The sequence below is a fragment of the Microtus pennsylvanicus genome, chromosome 1 (assembly GCF_037038515.1).
Source record: "Microtus pennsylvanicus isolate mMicPen1 chromosome 1, mMicPen1.hap1, whole genome shotgun sequence".
Classification (NCBI taxonomy): Eukaryota; Metazoa; Chordata; class Mammalia; order Rodentia; family Cricetidae; genus Microtus; species Microtus pennsylvanicus.
This window is the reverse complement of record NC_134579.1, coordinates 77340295-77359499: the sequence shown is the minus strand read 5'-3', so window position 1 is coordinate 77359499 and position 19205 is coordinate 77340295. Positions and strand designations below refer to the sequence as shown.

At 45.8% G+C, this 19205-nt stretch overlaps 1 protein-coding gene and 1 long non-coding RNA gene across 2 annotated transcripts in view; one reads left to right on the top strand and one right to left on the bottom strand.

Annotated features, from left to right (window-relative positions):
- The window catches only part of Crkl (CRK like proto-oncogene, adaptor protein), a 43497-nt gene extending 30327 nt beyond the window's left edge, over positions 1 to 13170 (top strand). Inside the window, exon 3 of the mRNA XM_075970216.1 lies at positions 9526 to 13170. Coding sequence (XP_075826331.1) covers positions 9526 to 9660 — 135 coding nt within the window. The 3' untranslated portion in view covers positions 9661 to 13170. The remainder of the gene's footprint in view (positions 1 to 9525) is intronic.
- Positions 13171 to 16620: 3450 nt separating this feature from the next.
- Positions 16621 to 17621, bottom strand: LOC142848334 (uncharacterized). The gene is made up of 2 exons (XR_012910408.1): positions 17492 to 17621; positions 16621 to 16746 (listed from the first exon to the last, which is right to left on the bottom strand). It is a non-coding gene; the product is annotated as an uncharacterized LOC142848334 (long non-coding RNA).
- Between the last annotated feature and the right edge of the window lie 1584 nt (positions 17622 to 19205).

Genomic DNA, 19205 nt, shown 5'->3' with positions numbered 1-19205 from the left:
TCAGATCCCATGGCGCTGGAGTTTGAGGCAGTTGTGAGCTGCCTGACAAGATTAAGCTTTCTGCTGAGCCGCCTAAAGGATCTCTAATCAGAAGACAATAGTTGGAGCAAGAGTGCTGTTGTTACAGAGTACTTGGAGTCAGAGCTACTTGTCTGAGAAGCAAGGTAGGGAAGTAGTGTGGGCCTGTTTTACATCCTGGCTTTTATGGATATAGTTTTGGGCAAATCTCATAAGTTCTCTAAGAAACCTGACTGGAAGTATTGATATTTGTCCATTAACTGTCCATTCATATAACTAACTAGAGTGGTGACATCCAAGGAGCTGGCCACTGTGAAGAAAGGGAGACTGGGGGAGCCAGGAGAGGCAGGTGGTCTGAAAAGGCTTCGTGGAGAACGTAACTCTGGGATTGAATTTTGAAGGATGACTACAGCTAGCTGGTGAACCAGGGGAGGCGGGGGAAAGAGTCTGCAGGAAGGGCCTTGAAACACTACTAGTAACCGCCAGTAAATGCATGTAGAGAGCAGGCCCGGTAAAGGGCCAGTGTGGCCAAAGACAGCAGGGGAGCAGGTTTTCACATATTACAAGAGAGCTAATAAGATTTACATTTTTCTTGGCATTGCTTTTATTTGAAGTATGAAACAACCAGTTTCTCAGTGTTCTACAAGAGTCAGTCAGGAGGATACAATCTGTAGATGAGAGTATCCATGTCAAGCTTCAAGTAATACCCAAAGTGATTTAGAGCAGACTTGGTCAAAGTCAAGCAGAAATGAAGTTTTGATGATTGCTTAATGCTTAGCCCAGGTGTTCTGACTTTCTACATTGTCCAGCTCCACTGACCTTCAGTCTTGATTTGGATGATGCTACATAACATGTTTGCTCCTACAGCAGATTGACTCTTAGGATGGTGACAGACAGGAACTTGAGATACTATAGTGAACAAAACCAAAGGCTTCTCTCCTTGTAGAACTCATGGAACAGCTTTATAGGGTGAATTAGTTCTGGGCTGCTATTTTTGTTAGTTAACATGTTCTTGCATTCTGACTACCAGGAACCATTCCTATTGGGAATATTATCTGTCCCCTTCCTGTGCTTATGTAGCTTTATGCTTTGTTTTCTTTTGTTTTGGAGACGGGTCCTTCTCGTGTTGAAATCCTGGGTTTGGACTGGAGAGATGGCTCTGTGGTTAAGACCTTCCAGAGGACTCAGGTTCAATTACCAGCAGCCCCATGGTAGCTCACAGCTGTCTGTAACTCTAGTTCCAAGCGATCTGACTCCCTCACATAGACAAACATGCAAGCAAAACACCAATGCATATAAAATGAGAAAGAAAAAGAAGAAAATACTGCATTCAAGTCATCCTCTGTCTTAACCTCCCAAGTCGCTAGGAGGTGCACACCACACCCAGCTCCAGGGACTGGACACGCTTATGGCCCTACATCCTGCACCTTAATTATGGTCCTGTTTTTGGCTAAGAAAGATTGGTATGTTTTGTTTTGTTAATGTAGGACCTCTATGACCTTGATTTCTGATCCTCCTGTTTCCACTTCCCAAGTGCTGGGGTTATAGTCGTGGACTTTTTTTTTTTTTTGTCTTAGTTGGGGTTTCTGTTGCTAAGATGTAACACTATGATGAAAAGCAATGTGGGTGGCTGGTTGTTTCAATTATATGTCACTGTTGTCACTGTTGATGTGTTAGCAGTCAGGGCAGGAACTCAAGGGAGGAACCTGGAGGTACAAGAGCTGATTCAGAGACCATGGAAGAGTACTGCTTACCTCCTTGCTCCACATAGCTTGTTTAGCCTGCTTTTACAAAATCCAGGACCACTAGCCCAGGCCTAATAGCAACACCACAATGGACTGGTCCTTCCCATATCAATCACTAATTAAGAAAATGCCAATCCCAGCACTAGGGAGGCAGAGGCCAGGTGGATCTCTGTGAGTTCCAGGCCAGCCTGGTCTACAAGAGCTAGTTCCAGGACAGGCTCCAAAGCCACAGAGAAACCCTGTCTCAAAAGGAAAAAAAAAAAAGGCCGGGCAGTGGTGGTGCACACCTTTAATCCCAGCACTCGGGAGGCAGAGGCAGACGGATCCCTATGAGTTCAAGAGCAGCCTGGGCTACAAGAGCTAGTTCCAGGACAGGCTCCAAAGCTACAGAGAAACCCTGTCTCGAAAAACAAAACAAAAAAAGAGTATATTTCTTAGGGGTTGGAGAGATGGCTCAGTGGTTAAGAACTCTGGCTGCTCTTCCAAAGGTCCTGAGTCCAATTCCCAGAAACCACATGGTGACTCGCAACCATCTGTAAGGAGATCTGGCGCCCTCTTCTGGCTTGCAGGCATACATGGAGGCAGATTGTTGTTATACATAATAAATAAATAAATAAATAAATAAATAAATAAATAAATAAATAAATAAATAAATAAATAAATAAATAAATCTTATTTTAAAAAAAGAAAGAAAATGCCCTACAGGCTGGCCCACAGTCCAATCTTTTAGAGACTTTTTTAAATTGAGGCTCCTTTTTCTCTGATAGCTCTAGCTTTTGTCAAGTCAATGTAAAAACTAGCCAGCACTAGTTTTTACTAGTTTGTACTAGGTATGTGTGTGTGGTACTAGGAACCAAAGCCCGGGTGTTGTGCATATTAAGCAAGCATCTGCACCGTCCCCTCACCCAAGAGATTTCAGAAAGAAACATTTAGATCTTTTTATTAAAGACTTCTGTGTGACTTCTCCCCTGGTGTCTTTTGTTTGCTAATCTTTTCCGGCATTTTGTTTAGGTTTGGTTTCACGCTCGCTCACCTATAGAATTTACCATCTTCCCTATTTGACGCAAACCAAATGACTTGACCTTACTTTAGTAGACCATTGTCTTCTGGTGTCACAGAGAGTGTTCTCTGACAGAACAGTCTTGGACTCTTACTGTTTGCCAAGTGCTTAGCCAGTACTTAAGTCATCAGTCTGTTCTTACTAGCTCACGATTACCTTTTATCTTTGATGCCTGCTCTTTTTAAAATTTTTACTTGTTTGTGTATATTTGTGCCTTTATGTATGCGTGTGCACCACATGTGTCCCTGGTACCTGAGGATGCCAGAAGGTGTCAGATCTGGAACTGGAGTTACAGATAGTTGTGAACTGCCGAGCGAATGCTGAGAATCGAACCTGGGTCCTCTGGAACAGCAGCCAGACTGATCCATGTCTCCAGCTCACATTTTTTTTTATTACTATTTATTTTTGAGACAGGATCTCATGTAGCTCAGCTGGCCTTGAATTCACTGTATAACCCTGGTGTAAACCTTGATCCTTCTGCCTCTACCTACCACATGATGGGATTACAGGCATCCACTGACATTCCAGGTTTATCAGGGTCTTTTTATGATGCTCAGTGATCTTTGAGCTCACTGGTATCCTTAAGACAAAGTAAAAAAATGCTCCTTTTTCCCATAATGATTATATTGGAATTTCTTCTTGAATTCCCTTTGCTACCACCCCCTTAAAGATTTGATTATTTATTTGATTGTATTTGTATATGCTTGAGTGTGTTTTTGAACCATTTAAGTGTGCAGGTGTCTTCAGAAGCCCGAAGAGAGTGTCAGGTCCCCTAGAGATGGAGTTCCAGGCAGTTGTGAGCTGCCCCATGAACTGAACTCAGTCCTCTAAAGAGCAGCACATGCTCCTCAGAGCATGGTTGCTGAGCCATTTCTGCAACCCCTCTCTTTGGTTTATTTTGAACCCCTACTATTTGGGTTCTATCTCTTCTCTGAGTCTTTTGAATTAGCTTTCTCAAAACCTATTGTGCAAGTTCCCTTCAATGCCTGGCTGGGATTCTCAGATTTCTATTTTGTTAGTTGGTTTCCTTTCATTGGTTAGAATTAAATTCACATTAGCAGTGTCCTAGCTTTGTTTTGTTTGTTTTAGACAGGATATCGTTACCTATCTAGGAAACCCTGAATTCACTACACATGTTTTTGTGTGCCCTCCCTTACCTTTGAGAGCGTTTTCCTGCTTCACAGCATTGTGTGTAGCACATCGTGTGTAGCTTACAACAGTTTCTTTAGTTTTGCTTGCTGAGATGAAGCAGTATGCCAAGCATAATGAAGTTTCAGTGTCTTAGAATAATCTCAGTGTCCCACAAAGAAACACACACAAAGCAGAAGCAGTTCAGCAAGGCAATTCTTTTTGAGATTAGTGTGGGCTAGAATCCAACCCAGGCTAGCAAGCAGCTAGGGCAGGACGTTCACTTGAGTCATGTGTCTGGGGGGTGGGGGGTTGTTCACATTTGCATCCGTGCCCCCCCCCTTGTTTTTTGTTTCTCTGTAACAGCCCTGGCTGTCCTGGAACTCACTTTGTAGACCAGGCTGGCCTTGATTTCACAGAGATCCCTCTGCCTCCCGAGTGCTGGGATTAAAGGCATGTGCCACCACTGCCCAGTTAGGATGTGAGGGCAATCTGGCTGTGACATCTGTCACCCCATTGATCACCAGGATTGATATGGCTGACTAGGCAGGTGTCCCCTTCCTCCTTCACTGCTCCATGTGTGTCCCTTCAAAGCTGTGGGCTTGGTTGACCTCCACTGAATAAAGGAGGACCTTTTTTGGGTCACGGGTATATGAGTAGCTGCGCTCCCCTGCTAGAACCTCCAAACAAGCATTCACTTGGGTTTTTTGTTTTGTTTTGTTTTTTTTTTCGAGACAGGGTTTCTCTGTAGCTTTGGTGCCTGTCCCAGAACTAGCTCTTGTAGACCAGGCTGGCCTCGAACTCCCAGAGATCCGCCTGGCTCACTTGGTTTTTATGTTAACGCATATGGTAACTGTTTTTTTCCCCATTGGCTGGGGTCTGTCACAGTCCTTTGCCATTGGCTAGTTTAAAAAGAACCAGCACGGAGGAGAGGGGGAAGGAGTCAGCTACTACTGGTCAAGTTCTGCGAGAAGGGCAGTTACCAGATGAGGGAAAGGTTGAGATTAAAAGAAGTGCATATGAATTTTACAAGGTGGGTGAAGATTATTGGCCCTTGGTGGCAAACTATCTGATGAAAGAAAACCATTTCTCACAGTAGCACAGGTTATATTTTTCAGTCTCAGAGATCATCATGAATTCCAGTGGTGAGTGACCTGTAGTTTATATCCATGTTGTATTGGTCCTCCATCATGTTTGTCATTGAAGCACTTGACTCAGCCCTGGAGGTCCACACAAGGTCACAGCTTCCTAATAACAAGGCTGCTCTACCTTATCCCTGTCACATTCCACTACAGGAAGCTTTTCCCCTAAGACAATACCCATAGGCTAGTGTCACCTTCTGAAGAGCCTCAGATGTGTGGGTGCTGTGGTGGTGTGTAAATGTCCAGGGCCTGTGGAAAACCCTTTGGGTTTTCCATGAGGATTGACCAGACTCTTACTTGTTTTTGAAGTAGGTCTTGCTGTGTTGCCCAGACTCGTTTTGAGCCCTAGTATAATAGCTATCAGGTGCCTGTCTTCTGTCGTGAATATTATATCAGTTCTTGCAACTCTTTTTTAGAAATTTTGCCAGGTGGTGGTGGTGCATGCCTTTAAGCCCAGCACTTGGGAGACAAAGGCAGATGGATTTCTGTGAGCTCAAGGCCAGCCTGGTCTACAGAGTGAGTTCTAGGACAGCCAAGACTGTTTCTTCACTGCCAAAGATGCTTTTTTGCCATAATCACAACACCATGTCAAAAGCAAAATGTTCCCTGGATATTGGTACATACCTGTAGTCACTATTTACTAGAGGCTGAAGCAAGAGAATTAAAGGTTCAAGGCTAGCCTGGGTTACATGGTAAATTCCAGGTCACTCTGGGCTACATAAATATTGTGATACCTGGCTGCCAAAAGAATAAATATGTCTGTTAATATAGGCTTTGATCCTGGAGCCCAGAATGGTCTTAAGCAGTCTGCCTGCATTAGTCTCTCAGATGCTAGAATTTTTTTTAAATATTTATTTATTTATTAAGTATACAATATTCTGTCTGTATGGATGCCTGAAGGCCAGAAGAGGGCACCGGACCTCATTATAGATGGTTGTGAGCCACCATGTGGTTGCTGGGAATTGAACTCAGGACCTTTGGAAGAGCAGGCAATGCTCTTAACCTCTGAGCCATCTCTCCAGCCCCAGATGCTAGAATTTTAGGGGTGGATCATCATACCATAACTCCTAGAAGATGTCATTATGAAATCCTTCAGATGCTAAAGCCAGGGAATAGTGCAGTGGAGAAAGTGCTTATCTCCTCTATTACACGTACGGATGCGTGTGCCTAAGAACAGCTTCTGCCAAGTGGGTCCTGGGGATGGGGACCCATCTGTCAGGCAAGTGCTGTTACCTGCTGAGCCATCTTGCTACCCCAGGTTCTCAGCCCTGATTAGCTTGGAATTCACAGATATCTGCCTCCTCTGTTTCTCACATTTTTGATAATTTTTTTCCATTAGCAAATCATTGTCATTGGCTTATAGATCAGAATGAACTGTTTTTCAGAGACTTTTGTTTGCCTGGGGAGAAGCACTTGCCACACTAGCTTAAGGACTTGGGTTTGTTCCTCAGAGCCCATGTGAACAGCCAGGAATGGTGCACACATTTGTAACCACAGTGCTAGAGAGAAGGAAATACTTAACTACCTGGAGTTCACTTACCAGCTAGCCTAACTAATTGGTAACCCTAGGTCCCAGTGAGAAATCCCCAAAATCAGAGTAGATGGCTTCTGAAGAATGACACCCAAGATTGGCCTTGGGCCTCCATGCATATATATGTGTAATACACATGCACATAGACATATATGCCAAAAGGAGGAGGTGTTTTTTTTAGTGTGTAAATAGGGCCAGAATACTCTGAAATTAATTTGGTAACTTTCAGTCTTACAGGTAGTATATAGCAGAGCCCTGACACTTTTGTTTAAGGGCAGTCTCACATTCACTCAGCTTAGGCTGGTATCAGCCTTGGCTATCCTACTGCCGTGCCTCCTGTGTGCTGGGGTGGCGCATGTAGACCACCACACCTAGCTTTATTGTGGTGGTGGTAGTTGTTGTTTTGTGCTGTGTGTGTATGTGTGTGCATGAGAGGTAGGCACATATATGTACGTGCGGCAGTCGGGACAACTTTGCTGTAGAGTCAGTTCTCCCCTCCCACCTTTTCTTGGCTTCTGAAGATGGAATTCGGGTCCCCAGGCTTGCACAGCCAGTACCTAACCCTCCAAGCCATCTTACTCATGGCTCCGATATTTTTCTTGATGAGCATATTTTCATTTACATGCTGACTATTTGTATTTTCTGTGGAGTAATATCTATTCAAATCTTTGTGCTTTTGTAGAGGACTCCATGTCAGGTGCTTGTCTGGTCTAGGGGGATCTGACACCCCTGGGCTCCTTAGACACCCATAGTCACAGACATACCCACACACATATACACAATTAAAACAATCAAAATAAATATTAGTAACAGTAAAGAGTAATGTGTCTGTAGCTCTGTGGTAGAGTATTTGCTTGGCATGGCACAGGGCACCATTTCTAGTCACACGAAGGACTAGATCAGGTGCTGCTTCCAGACTCTCTTTCTAGCCTTTTCTGACTGTCTCCATAGGTCCATCTTCCTCAGCAGCAGCAGGGTTTGTTTTCATTCTGTGTTATTGACTCGGTACTTAATGTATGTGATGTGTATAACTGTTGTTATATCTAACATAGCCAGCAAGCGTTGACCACGATGGGACTGCTGAATGTTAACTGTCTAACCGCAACAAAGATAGGGAAGTTGCTTAAGAATAAGGAACTGCCTTAAACTGATCATAGAGTCCTGGCAGAAAGGGAATGTTTTTCAGTGTCTTGCACACACTATTCTTGTTTTCCTGTTATCTTTAACCTACTATATCCATTAGAATTATTTATTAGACACTGTTTTCAGGTCTTCCTCATCCATCACTCTGTTTGCTTTTATGGATTTTTTTTTTTAAGAGTTATTTGGTTAGTTGGTTTTGACTTGAGACCGGACTTGAAAAAACCAACAGTGCTGGCTTTGAAACTCCCTTTGTAGCCAAGACTAACCTTGATTTCCTGATCCTCATTTCTTCACCTTCCAAGTGCTGGTTTATAGACACACACACCACACAACATGCAACTCTGTGTGTAATTTTTTCTTTCTTTCTTTCTTTTCCTTTTTTTACATCTGCCATTCTGAAATGCCATTTTTCTTGTGTATGGTCTCCTCCCCTGTCCTTTTTGGTACGGAGACTCAAACACTGTGACTTAGGTGTGCTAGGCAAGTGTTGTACCAGCAAACTGTATACTCCTACCTCTGGCTCCCTTTTGCCAGTTTTATTTTTTTTAAATATTTATTTATTTATTTATTATGTATACACTATTCTGTCTGTGTGTATGCCTGCAGGCCAGGAGAGGGCACCAGACCTCATTACAGATGGTTGTGAACCACCATGTGGTTGCTGGGAATTGAACTCAGGACCTTTGGAAGAGCAGGCAATGCTCTTAACCTCTGAGCCATCTCTCCAGCCCCCCTTTTGCCAGTTTTAATAGGACTCCTGTTACTCACAAAGTTGGAAAATACTAGTTAAGGGCCAGCCACGAGGCTCAGTGAGTAAAGGTGCTTGCTGCCCAGCCTGGGGACCTGAGTTGTCCCTAGGACCTTCTTGGTGGAAAGAGCTGACTCTTGAAAGCTGCCATTTACACAGTAAGCCCTCTACGCACTGATACGTGCACACAATACACACAAATAGATACATGTAATAAACATTTTTAAAAATCTATGGTTATGATTGTTTTGCCTGCATGTAAGTCTATGCACTACTTGCATGTCTGGTGCCAAAAGTAGGCATTGTATCCCCTTGGAAGTAAAGTTACAGACAGTTGTGAGCTGCTGTGTGGGTCCTGGGGATTGAACCTGGGTCCTCTGGAAAAGCAGCAAGTTTTTATTTTGAGACCCTATCTTTATAGAAAATTATAATGGGCAGAAGAAATTGGGAATGGCATGAACAACATGAAGTCTTGGTACACATGCAGTCTTGCAAGTGGTGATAGATCTTTTTTCTTTTTAACCAAAAAAAGATCAAAAGTAGATTGTCAGAACAGTGAAGGTTAGTGTGTCAGTGGTAGCACACCTTTGAAGTACACTGTTAAGGCAATATGGTTTCAGTTTTTTGAGACAATATCTGTACGCCCAGGCTGGTCTGGCCTTCGCCTTCTGTGTGCTGGGACTATGAGCACCAGGCCTGGCTACTTCCTACCCTTCTATGCAACTTAACATATCCATGTATGTTCATTTATTAGTGACCACATAAATGCATGACCATTTATTAATGGTGGTTGCTTTGTGCTCAGAAGCTGCTTCAAGAATGCTTGCCACCTGAGAGGTGTCCTGGGTATGCTGATGGTATCTTGTGTCTCTGTAGTACTTGATTTTCAGGTCCACACACTGAAGAGAAAATTTAGTCTTAGTCTTTGGATAGATAGCATTTGTGATATAATGTAAACTGTCTTTCTTGTTTGCACAGTGATGCTAATTTTGTCTTTTCTATTCTTCCAGGTTGGTGACATTGTGAAAGTCACAAGGATGAATATAAATGGCCAATGGGAAGGCGAGGTGAATGGGCGCAAAGGGCTTTTCCCTTTCACACATGTTAAAATCTTTGACCCTCAAAATCCAGATGACAACGAGTGATTGCTGTTGCTGTCCCTGCTGCTGCCTTGTCCTGCCTGTCATAATCTCCTTTGAAGTGGGAAGCACTCTCCCATGCAAGTCACAGCGAGCTGCTGGGCCACTCCCACACATTGGTGGTCTCCTGCACATTTGGAATGCCTCCAGCGGCTGCCTCTTGGCATTTGTATCATAGTCATGCTGTCAAAGAGTAGCTGATTTTAGAGTTCTTCTGGATTATAAACTGGAAATACTGGCGGAAGCACACAAGTCAAGAGAATTGAACACAGAAAGGGTCTTCCTTCTCATCGCTGCCTTGTTTATACTTGAGGCTGACTGTTGTGCTCGCCATAGAAAGTGTGAGCCTGCTGATGGTCCACTCGGAGGGCTAGCCTCGGCAAGCTCTTGCTGTTGCCAGGCTGTAGAGCAGTGGCTGTGCCATCAACTTGTTTTTCTTTGAACAACAGAGGAAGTAAACTCCAGACAGTTCTGTCCAAACTCCTGAAATTTGGCTTGTTTCCACTTTCTTTTGTTTAGCTTTGGTTTTGGAAGACTAATTCATTAGAGTTGTGTGTGTTCTGAACAGATTTTTAAATAGTAGGTTGGATTTTTGTGATAGTCTGAGGAACAGTGCGTGTCCCTGAGCTTCCAAACTGAAGCTGCTGTATGTAACTAAAGGAAAATGAAGACACCCTGAAGCAGAGGCCTTTATCTTTTGTTACCTTGTGTACCGCTTGGCAGACAAAGCCCACACAGCAGCAGCCATGGTGTGCCGTGCTGCGTGCAGCCACTGGTGATCTGTGGAGACTGTTGCTGTCACAGTTGCCATTGATAGGAGCAGAAAGAATGGAGCACTTGGTCAGTCTGTCTAGCTTTTCAATGAGTACACCCCTTTAAGAACTAAAATTAAGTTTATAGAATCAGTGCATTCAGCACAAAGTCCTGTCGGCCCCTCCTGTCCAGGCTGCATGAAAGTGGTGGTGCTGTCTGTCCAGCTTCCATAGCCTAAGTGGAACAGAGCACAGTGCTCCTGAGCAAAGAAACCCCTCACCCGTATACCATGAGCCAACATGCAAGCCAGCTGACCCCTCATCCACACAAAGTATGCTCTGTTTCAGCTGAACCCTGATGAGGACACACAACACCACAGCAATCTCAGAAATGTAGCGGTGACTTAGTGAATAGTTCCAGCATTTACAGAACAGCTAGCTGTAACTGTGACCCTGGCTCTGAGACTCTTAGGCTGTGAGAACCAAGGGAACATATCCTGGAGGCAAAACTAACACAGCCATTTGTCTGCTATATTTATTCTCTTAAAGACTTTTTTGTTGTTGTTGTTTAATGTTGTGTATATTGGCATGGTAGCACACACCTTTCTTTAATTCCAGCACTAGGAAAGGCTGAGGTAAGCAGGTCTCAGAGTTCAAGGCCAGCCTGCCTGATCTATGGAGTGTGTTGTAATCTGGACAACCAGATGGACATAGACTGTTTCAGAGCCCCCCACCCCCTAAAAAAGTGTATGGGCGTTTTGCCTGCATGTATGAATGTGCATCCCATAGGTGCAGTGCCTAAGGAGGCCAGAAGAGAGTGTTGGATTCTCTGGAACTGGAGTCACTGTGTGGGTGCTAAGAATTGAACCTGGGTCCTCTGTAAGGGCAGCAAATCTCTTTAAATCAGTATCCCATCAGGCTGATAAGTGCCATATTTTAGTGTTCATGTGACAAAATGGTTATTTGGGGTTTGGGGGTAGTATCATGTCTACCTATCTGTGTCTTTCCTAGATGTCAGCTCTTTTCCATCTCTGGAAGCTGCCGTTTTTTTTAGCCAGATCTATTGAGTGAGCCCCAAACTGCCTAGAACAATACTTGCCCTCTGGCTAGTGGCCAGCCCGAGGCCTTTTGATACCTGCACTGAGTACATGCCTTGTTCACAGAGGACACAGCCTCCAAGGAATCGCACCCCATCACTGGGGCTTGAGCCTCATGCCTTACACATGCTAGGTAAGCCCTCTACCACTGAACTCTCCTTTAAATTTTGAGATGGGATTTCCATAAATTGCCCATGCTGGCTTTGAATTTTCCATCCCAGCCCCAGCTGAAATTACAAACGTTTGAGGCACCACACCCAGCTCTTAAGGTCTTTTCAAACTACATTTAACTGAAGGGCTTGGGTGTCTTGATTATAGCAGCCTGCCCAGTGCAGGCAGCCGCTTTTGAGAATAGGATTTCCCTTCTCAAGTCTGTTGATGAACAAGACTCCATGTAGATTCAGGATCAAAATGCCCCATAAACCTGGAGTTTGGTTTATAAAACCAGCTAATTTGGCCCATGTTTCTACAGATCCCTCAGGTCCAGAGCTGGACATAAGACTTAAGTTCTGAACTCAGGATATGTGCCAAAAGTAGTAATTTCCTGAAAAGCTTGTCAGTTTATTAATCAGGAAAATTTTCCTTTCACACTGATGAAAGTGGCATCTTCCTAGGTCCCACTCTCTGGAAAGACATGTAGCCTCGGAGGGGAGTGGGATCCAGGGGTGGCTTTCCTTCTGTGACGGTCACTGCATGGGCTGCTCTGCTGTGTTGGACTGGGATGACAACCCTCTCACTTTTGCTGTTGTGTCTGAGAAGGGAATGACTAGGTTGCCAGGGCACAGACGGCTAGATCAAGTCCTGTCACCTGGGCAGGACCTCCCTGCAGAAGGCATCCTTGGCACTCTGCACTGCTTTGACGCCACCTGTTGCAGGGTTAACAGGGTGCACGCTTTGGTCACCCAGACTCAGAACCCTCTGTGCTCACCGGAAGAGACTCTGTGCCCTCCCTTGGAGTTGCACGTTCCTGGCACTGGGCCAGCCTTCCTCTACACCTGTTTACAGACAAGATGGGCCAGGATTGATGGCCACTGCTCTTGTAACTTTTGCTCAGAAGAATAATGAGCTTTTTTTTTTTTAAGGGATGATGTGTTTTTGTTCTAGGTGTTTATAATTTAATCTTTTAATATTATGTTCATTAACCTCTTAAAATGAGTGAATTCTTGATTGTTTTAACACAGTACCTAAGACTAATGCTTTCTGTGGCCTCCTCACCACAGGACCAGAGAACCACATCCCTGGTAACTGCTGTGAGTGTGGACACTGAGCTGCTTGTATATTCTAAAGGAGCAGGAGGACAGTTCTCTGAGACAGGAGGAACAGTGGCCTTGCTTCTAGATGGTCTTCACTGTGTGTTTTAAAATGACATAAAACTCTTTTGACATGTATAACTTAAAGATCATAAGTGTCAGGCAATAATATTTTCTGTGTAAGCTTTTAAAATTATTTTTGGGGATTATAGCTTGTTTTATTTTGTGCTATAAAATTAACAGTATTAAATGACTTATATTCTTAGAATACAGTGAGTGTCTTTTCTTAACAGATTAGTGCCTTTTTATTTTTGTATTCCATTTTACGTTACTGGTCCCAGCATCAAAACCCTTGTTTCCATGGCCTGTTTGTACATTGTCTCAATAAAACTTGCACCAGCTGGCGGTGGCAGCAGCCTCGGTGTTTCAGTGTCTCCTCAGTCAGCCCCCACCAGCCTCTCCCGACGTGAAACTGGCGAAGTCCCTGGTAGTCACAGAAACTTGCTCATGCTGCTCCCGCTTCCCTCACCCCACAAAGGCAGCTTCTTATTCTGGGAAATACCTGTTCTCTGGACATGGTGGGAGCTCTGGGACTCAGCCTCCAAGCAGGGGTGCTGGCTCTGCTCTGCTGAGGGCAGAGATGCTCGGTGGTCAGGGAAAGTAAGCGATCCTGTCTGCTGTCTGCTGCCATTCCTTTCTAGATGTACACCTCCTTGTGAGCTTTGGGGATCTCTAGGAGGGAACTTTGGTGTCGGTGGCTTGCTTAAAAACCTCACAAATTGCTGGGTGGTGGTGGTGATGCACGCCTTTGGTCCCAGCTCTTCTGCCTCCCAATAGGCAGAGGCAGGTGAATCTCTGAGTTGGAGGCCAGCCTGGTCTACAGAGTTCCAGGGCAGGCAGAGAAACCCTGTCTTTAAAAAAAAAAAAAGCCTCACAAACTCTGTGGTAGTTATAGTTTAGGGCTCCCCTCACAAACTCTGTGGTAGTTACAGTTTAGGGCTCCCCTCACAAACTCTGTGGTAGTTACAGTTTAGGGCTCCCCTCACAAACTGTGCGAGTTACAGTTTAGGGCTCCCCTGCTGCTACCCAGGAAGCACATTTCATCTTTTGTGTGCATTTTACTCTCGCGCCTGTTTATGTGTGTATCAAGAAATTCAACCAACCCCTTAAACCTTGAATCATCTCGCCTGCCAGTGCTGGAATTGTGGGCATGTGTAGGCACGCTCAACGTCTTCCGTAGATTAGAGGGTGATGAGAGGCACTGCTTGGCAGGCCTGCACCTGAGCTACCCAGACCTCCAGCATCTGGGAGATTCAGACCTCAGCGCTTTTACCCCCCCACCCCGGTTCTGAGTAGTGGATACCAGTGCTGGAGGTTGAAGTAGAGAGAGGTTACACCCTCTCTGGGCAAGGGGCTGTAGTTCTAATGCTGCCTGAATTAAAGAACTAGGTCCCATAGGGTTCAAATTGGCCCTGCGCTTCCCCACCACCACCATTTACTGCAGAGACAACCCGCCAATGAGCCTTTAGGCCTGGGCACCCTCAGCCAAGCAGTCTGCAAATGAGGTGGGGCTGGACCATGCATAGAGCTATGCTCCCCAACTCGGTACCGGAAAGGTTTGCTCCAAACCCCTCTGCTCACCCTTGGGTCACCTGGACTTGAACCATAAGCCTCACTAGCCAGTTCTTGTGACGCCCACTTGACCGGACACTGCTTCCCATACACCCAGCCTACAGAAAACTACAGCTATCAGTGACCACCCCCTGCTTCCCAAGTGTGGGGACAGCAGACCTTGCATCCTGAAAGGGACAACCTGGCCTTGGTCTGGGGTGAGGGTGAGAGGACCCCACACTGGGCAAAGGTAGAGACCCCTGAAGGATTCAAGCTTTCTGGATGCTCCCTATTGCCCTCATGGGGCTGGGCGTGGGGTGGAGCTGGCAGGGTCCGGTGGGACCATGGCTCCTTATATTATGTCTCTGAATCAAACTAGCCTCTAAGGGGTGCTGTGTTCTCAGTCCAAGAGCCAGATGTTGGGAAAAAGTCACTTTTTCTTTTGTTTTCCTTTTCCTTTCTGTCTTTCTTATTTTTAAAGATTTATTTGTTTATGTATATGAGCACTCTACTTGCATGTATGCCTACCTGAAAGAAGAGGACATCAGATCCCACTATAAATGGTTTGTGAGCCACCATGTGGTTGCTGGGAATTGAACTCAGGACCTTTGGACGAGCAGCCAATGCTCTTAACCACTGAGCCATCTCTTCAGGCCTCTCTGTCTTTCTTATTTATTTCACTACCATCATTTTATGAGGCAAGGTCTCTCTATAGCTCTGGCTGCTCTGGAATCCCTGTCTTAAAGGAGTGCACCACTGCACCTGACTTTATCTTTTCCCCCTTTGTTTTGTTTAACTTTGTGATACAGCCCAGGCTGGCCTCAGACTTCTGATGTTCCTGCCTCCACCTCCCAAGTTCTGGAATTGGTTTGTGCCACCAAGCCTGATTCATTCATCGCCAGGACTTCGTGCATGATAGGCGAACACTCTACTGACTGAGCTACATCCTGGCCTCTAGCTTTTTCTTGGCTGAATAAAGATGGTCCTGCACCCCTCTGTTGGAGACCTGAGTGGGGAGCACCGAGGGAGGCAGAAGCTTGCTTCATGACAGGGGTGCCCTGGGGCTGGGGAGCAGTATGAGGCTCCCCATTCTCCTAGACCATGAGCAGACCCCACACTCATTACTTCAGCAAACCAAACCTTGTGTCTGGGGGAATGTTCCATCACTCCAACCCTGTGTTTGCTATTGTCAGGATGCTGGAATGTGCCACCTCACCAGAATCAAGACTAGGACTTTGGCTGCGGAGTTCAGCATCTTGCTGGGTCTTCTTGAGTTCTCTTGTCACATGAGCCACCTGACCTCTGATGGCCTTTCCGAAAGTAGCTGTCCTAACTAGTCCCGGGTTTAGTGTTTGCTCTATGAAGCTCTTGCCACTTCTGCCCTACAGGACAGCAGGAACCTGAAGCCTAATGCCCTAGGCCCCAAGGGTACCATAATCTTACTCCATGCCAAGATTTCTTCCCAAGTGGTCATCCTCACAGCCATTACACTTGTGCCCTTCCAGTTTCAGCTTTGGTACCTCAAACTCAGCAGCCCCTGTTCCGCTTCCTAAAGTACCTACATGCCTGGCTCTACATCTGTCTTGTTCTGCCAGCAGTCACGGGGAAGCTGCAGTAGATCGTTTTGCAAACTGTAGGACTTGGATGCTGTAGGGTTTCCATTGCTACAACAGGATACCATGACCAGAAATCAAGTTGGAGAGGAAAGGGTTTGCTTGGCTTACACTTCCACACTGATGCTCATCACTGAAGGAAATTGGGACAGGAACTCAAGCAGGATGGGATCCTGGAGGCAGGAGCTGATGCAGAGGCCATGGAGGGGTGCTGCTTACTGGCTTGATCCTCATGGCTTGCTCATCCTGCCTTCCTATAGAACCCAGGTCCAGTAGCCCAGGCATGGCACCACCTACCATAGTCTGGGCTCTCTTTCACTGAACACTAATAGAGAAAATGCCTTAAAGCCGGATCTCATGGAGGCATTTCCTCAATTGAGGCTCCTTCCTCTCTGAGGACTCTACCTTGTGTCAACACACAATCCTAGCCAGTACAGAGTCCCTAACCTCTCTGAACCTCAGTTTCCCCATCCTCTGACTAGCGGTGAAGAGTAAAGGCTAATCAGACCTGCTGGAATATGACTGTAATCTTAGTTACTCCAGAGACAGTTGAGAAGATAGTTCAAGGCCTAACAGTCAGTTCAAAGCTAGTCTGGGCAATTTAGTGAGTCCCTGTCTCAGAATGAAAATATAAACAGCTGGACAGTGTTTGTGCACGCCTTTAATCCCAGCATTCTGGAGGCAGAGGCAGGCAGATTTCTGTGGGTTCAACCAGCTTGGTCTACATAGTGAGTTCCAGGACAGCCAAGGCTTATACATAGAGAAAACCCTGTCAAAACAAAACAAAACAAAATAATGGTTGAGTATAGAGGTTAGTGGCAGAACAGTTTTCTAGCATAAGTGAGACTGTGGATTGAAACACCATAACTTCAAAAATAATAAATAAAAAAATAGTAAATCAAGCTGCATATGGGGGTGCTCAACTACTCAGGAAGCTGAGGCTTAGATGGTAAGTTTCGGAGTAGGAAGGATGGCTCAGTGATTAAGGGCGGTTGCTGAGCGGTTCCCAGCATCCACATGGCAGCTCACAAACAATTCCAGAGGACCCAACGCCCTCTTCTGGACTCCACAGGCTCTGCATGTATCTGGTGCATAGACATATAGAAAAGGACATGGAATAAAAATATATTTTTAAAAAGATTTCATACAGATTGTGATGGTATATACTTTTAATCCCAGCACTCTGGAGGCACAGGCAGGCAGATCTCTGTGAGTTTGAGGCCAGCCTGATCTATACAGAGTATTTACAGGTCAGCTAGAGCCCTATACAGCTAGACCCTGGTCCAAACGACTCAGCTTGAAGGATGTAGCTCCAGCTTGAACAGGCTCTGGGTTCGGGCCCAGAACCTAGTACAGTGGCAAAGGCCTAAAATCCCAGCCCTAGGGACAGAGAGGCAAGAGGTAAGAAGTTCAAGGTCATCCTGGGTTACATAGCAAGTTTAACGCCAACTTAAGCTAAATAAGACCATTAAAAAAAAATCCCACAGATCTTTTGTTTCTTTTGTGTCACGTACCTTGGTCACATCCACCTCCAATTCTCCGTTCCACACCATGACTACCCTCCTCCTTCATGGCCTTTCTTGGTGAGAGTGATAAAGCTCTTGTCTAGCAAGGGCAAGGCCCTGACTTCCATCCTCAGCTCTGGGGGAGAAAAAGACAAAATAGCGGTCTACTGAGTCAATTAGTGCTGCCTGCTGGAATGTTGGCTGTTCTCTGTGGAGGCTCTTGTGCCGGATTTGAGCAGTTAGCCATAGCTTCAGGGAGTTCATGAGTGCAGTGACTGTTGTGTCCAGAAAACAGTACTTCGTAGCTCTCCTCCCTGTCCTTCAGATCTTACGTTCTTTCTTCCCCCTCTTCCGCATTTCCCCCTGAGCCTTGAGGAAACGGGAATTGACAGAGACAACTCATTCATGGTTGAGCACCCAGCGGTCACGTATTCTCAGCATCTTGGCTAACTATGAGTCCCTCCTTCAATTGTTGGCCACTGCGGAGCGCAGCTTCTCTGGCCGCTAATGCGTATAGACATAAATAATTAGAGGCAATTTGACACTTCCATCCAGCAAGACAGCAAGCAGTACTAGAATCTCCTAGGGCCTAGGGCCTGCCTGGCCATGGGCTTTTAACCACTTGCATTCTCTCCTGAGGAGCAGGCCCTAAATCCAACGGTAAAGTGTTTGGTTACCCCGCGATTTTTGTGCCACTGTTCCGTCAGTGGGTGTGGTACTATAGCACAAAGTTGAGACCACTGGTGGCTTTTCTTCCCCAGTGGCCTGTAGGGCACCTCCCGTCTCTGTGAGAACTAGCCGGCAGAGAGGAAGTTTCCAGTTTGATTTCTGCGTGTCCTACAATGAAAGTGTGTGGTGCCTTCAGCCACAGTTTTACCATCTAGTCATGGTGGGCAACCAGGAGCAGTGGCAATAGGCAGTTTTTGTTGTTTTTTTGTTTGGTTTGTTTTTAAGTGCATATGAAGTCACAGCTTTCGTTGTTTTTCTTGCTAAGATGATGCTAGAGGCACAAAATTATCAATGTGGATGTGAGGCCAGCTGGTTTGAGGTCAAGAGCATCAGGCCCCAGCACAAGCATGCCTCCAGTGATGGGCCTCTTCAATGGGGGGCAGCATTCATGATAGAAACCAAACTCCCTGCCAAAGAGGACTGGCCTGAGACCTCCACTTCTGTGCCCTGGGCAAAAGTCAGGCCCTGGGGCCATCTTTCCATCTGTAAAATGGGTTGGGACAGAGCAGGCGAGCACCGCTTACTCCCAGCAGGCCTGTGGCCCCATGTATTTAGCAATAACAGAAATACTTCCCTGAAGTGCTGCTACTGGTTATAGTTCTAGGACAACCTCTAGGTGACCACAGCGGCTCAGAGACGGAATGGGATGGGCTGAGAAAGACAGTGAAATATCCAGAAAAAGTGGTACTCCGACCTGGGCAGGCTGGCCATGGCTTCAGGGAGGGAGGGCACCATGACGACTCCCGGGAAATTCTCCTCAAATACTAACAGGTTGGGAAAAGAAAATGGAATAAAACGTGACTTGTGTGCCAGTGTGGTGAGATCTAGGAGACCTCGGAGGGTCATGGCTTGTGTTTTCTTCTTCCGGGACATTTCATCCAGAAATTTAACCTCCACCCGGCCCCCGCCGAACAAGGATGGTTTGGCGACCCACACCCTGTGCGCAGTGTCTCTGGGGGATCTCGCGGGGGTGACTCAGATGCAGCCCGGCTGT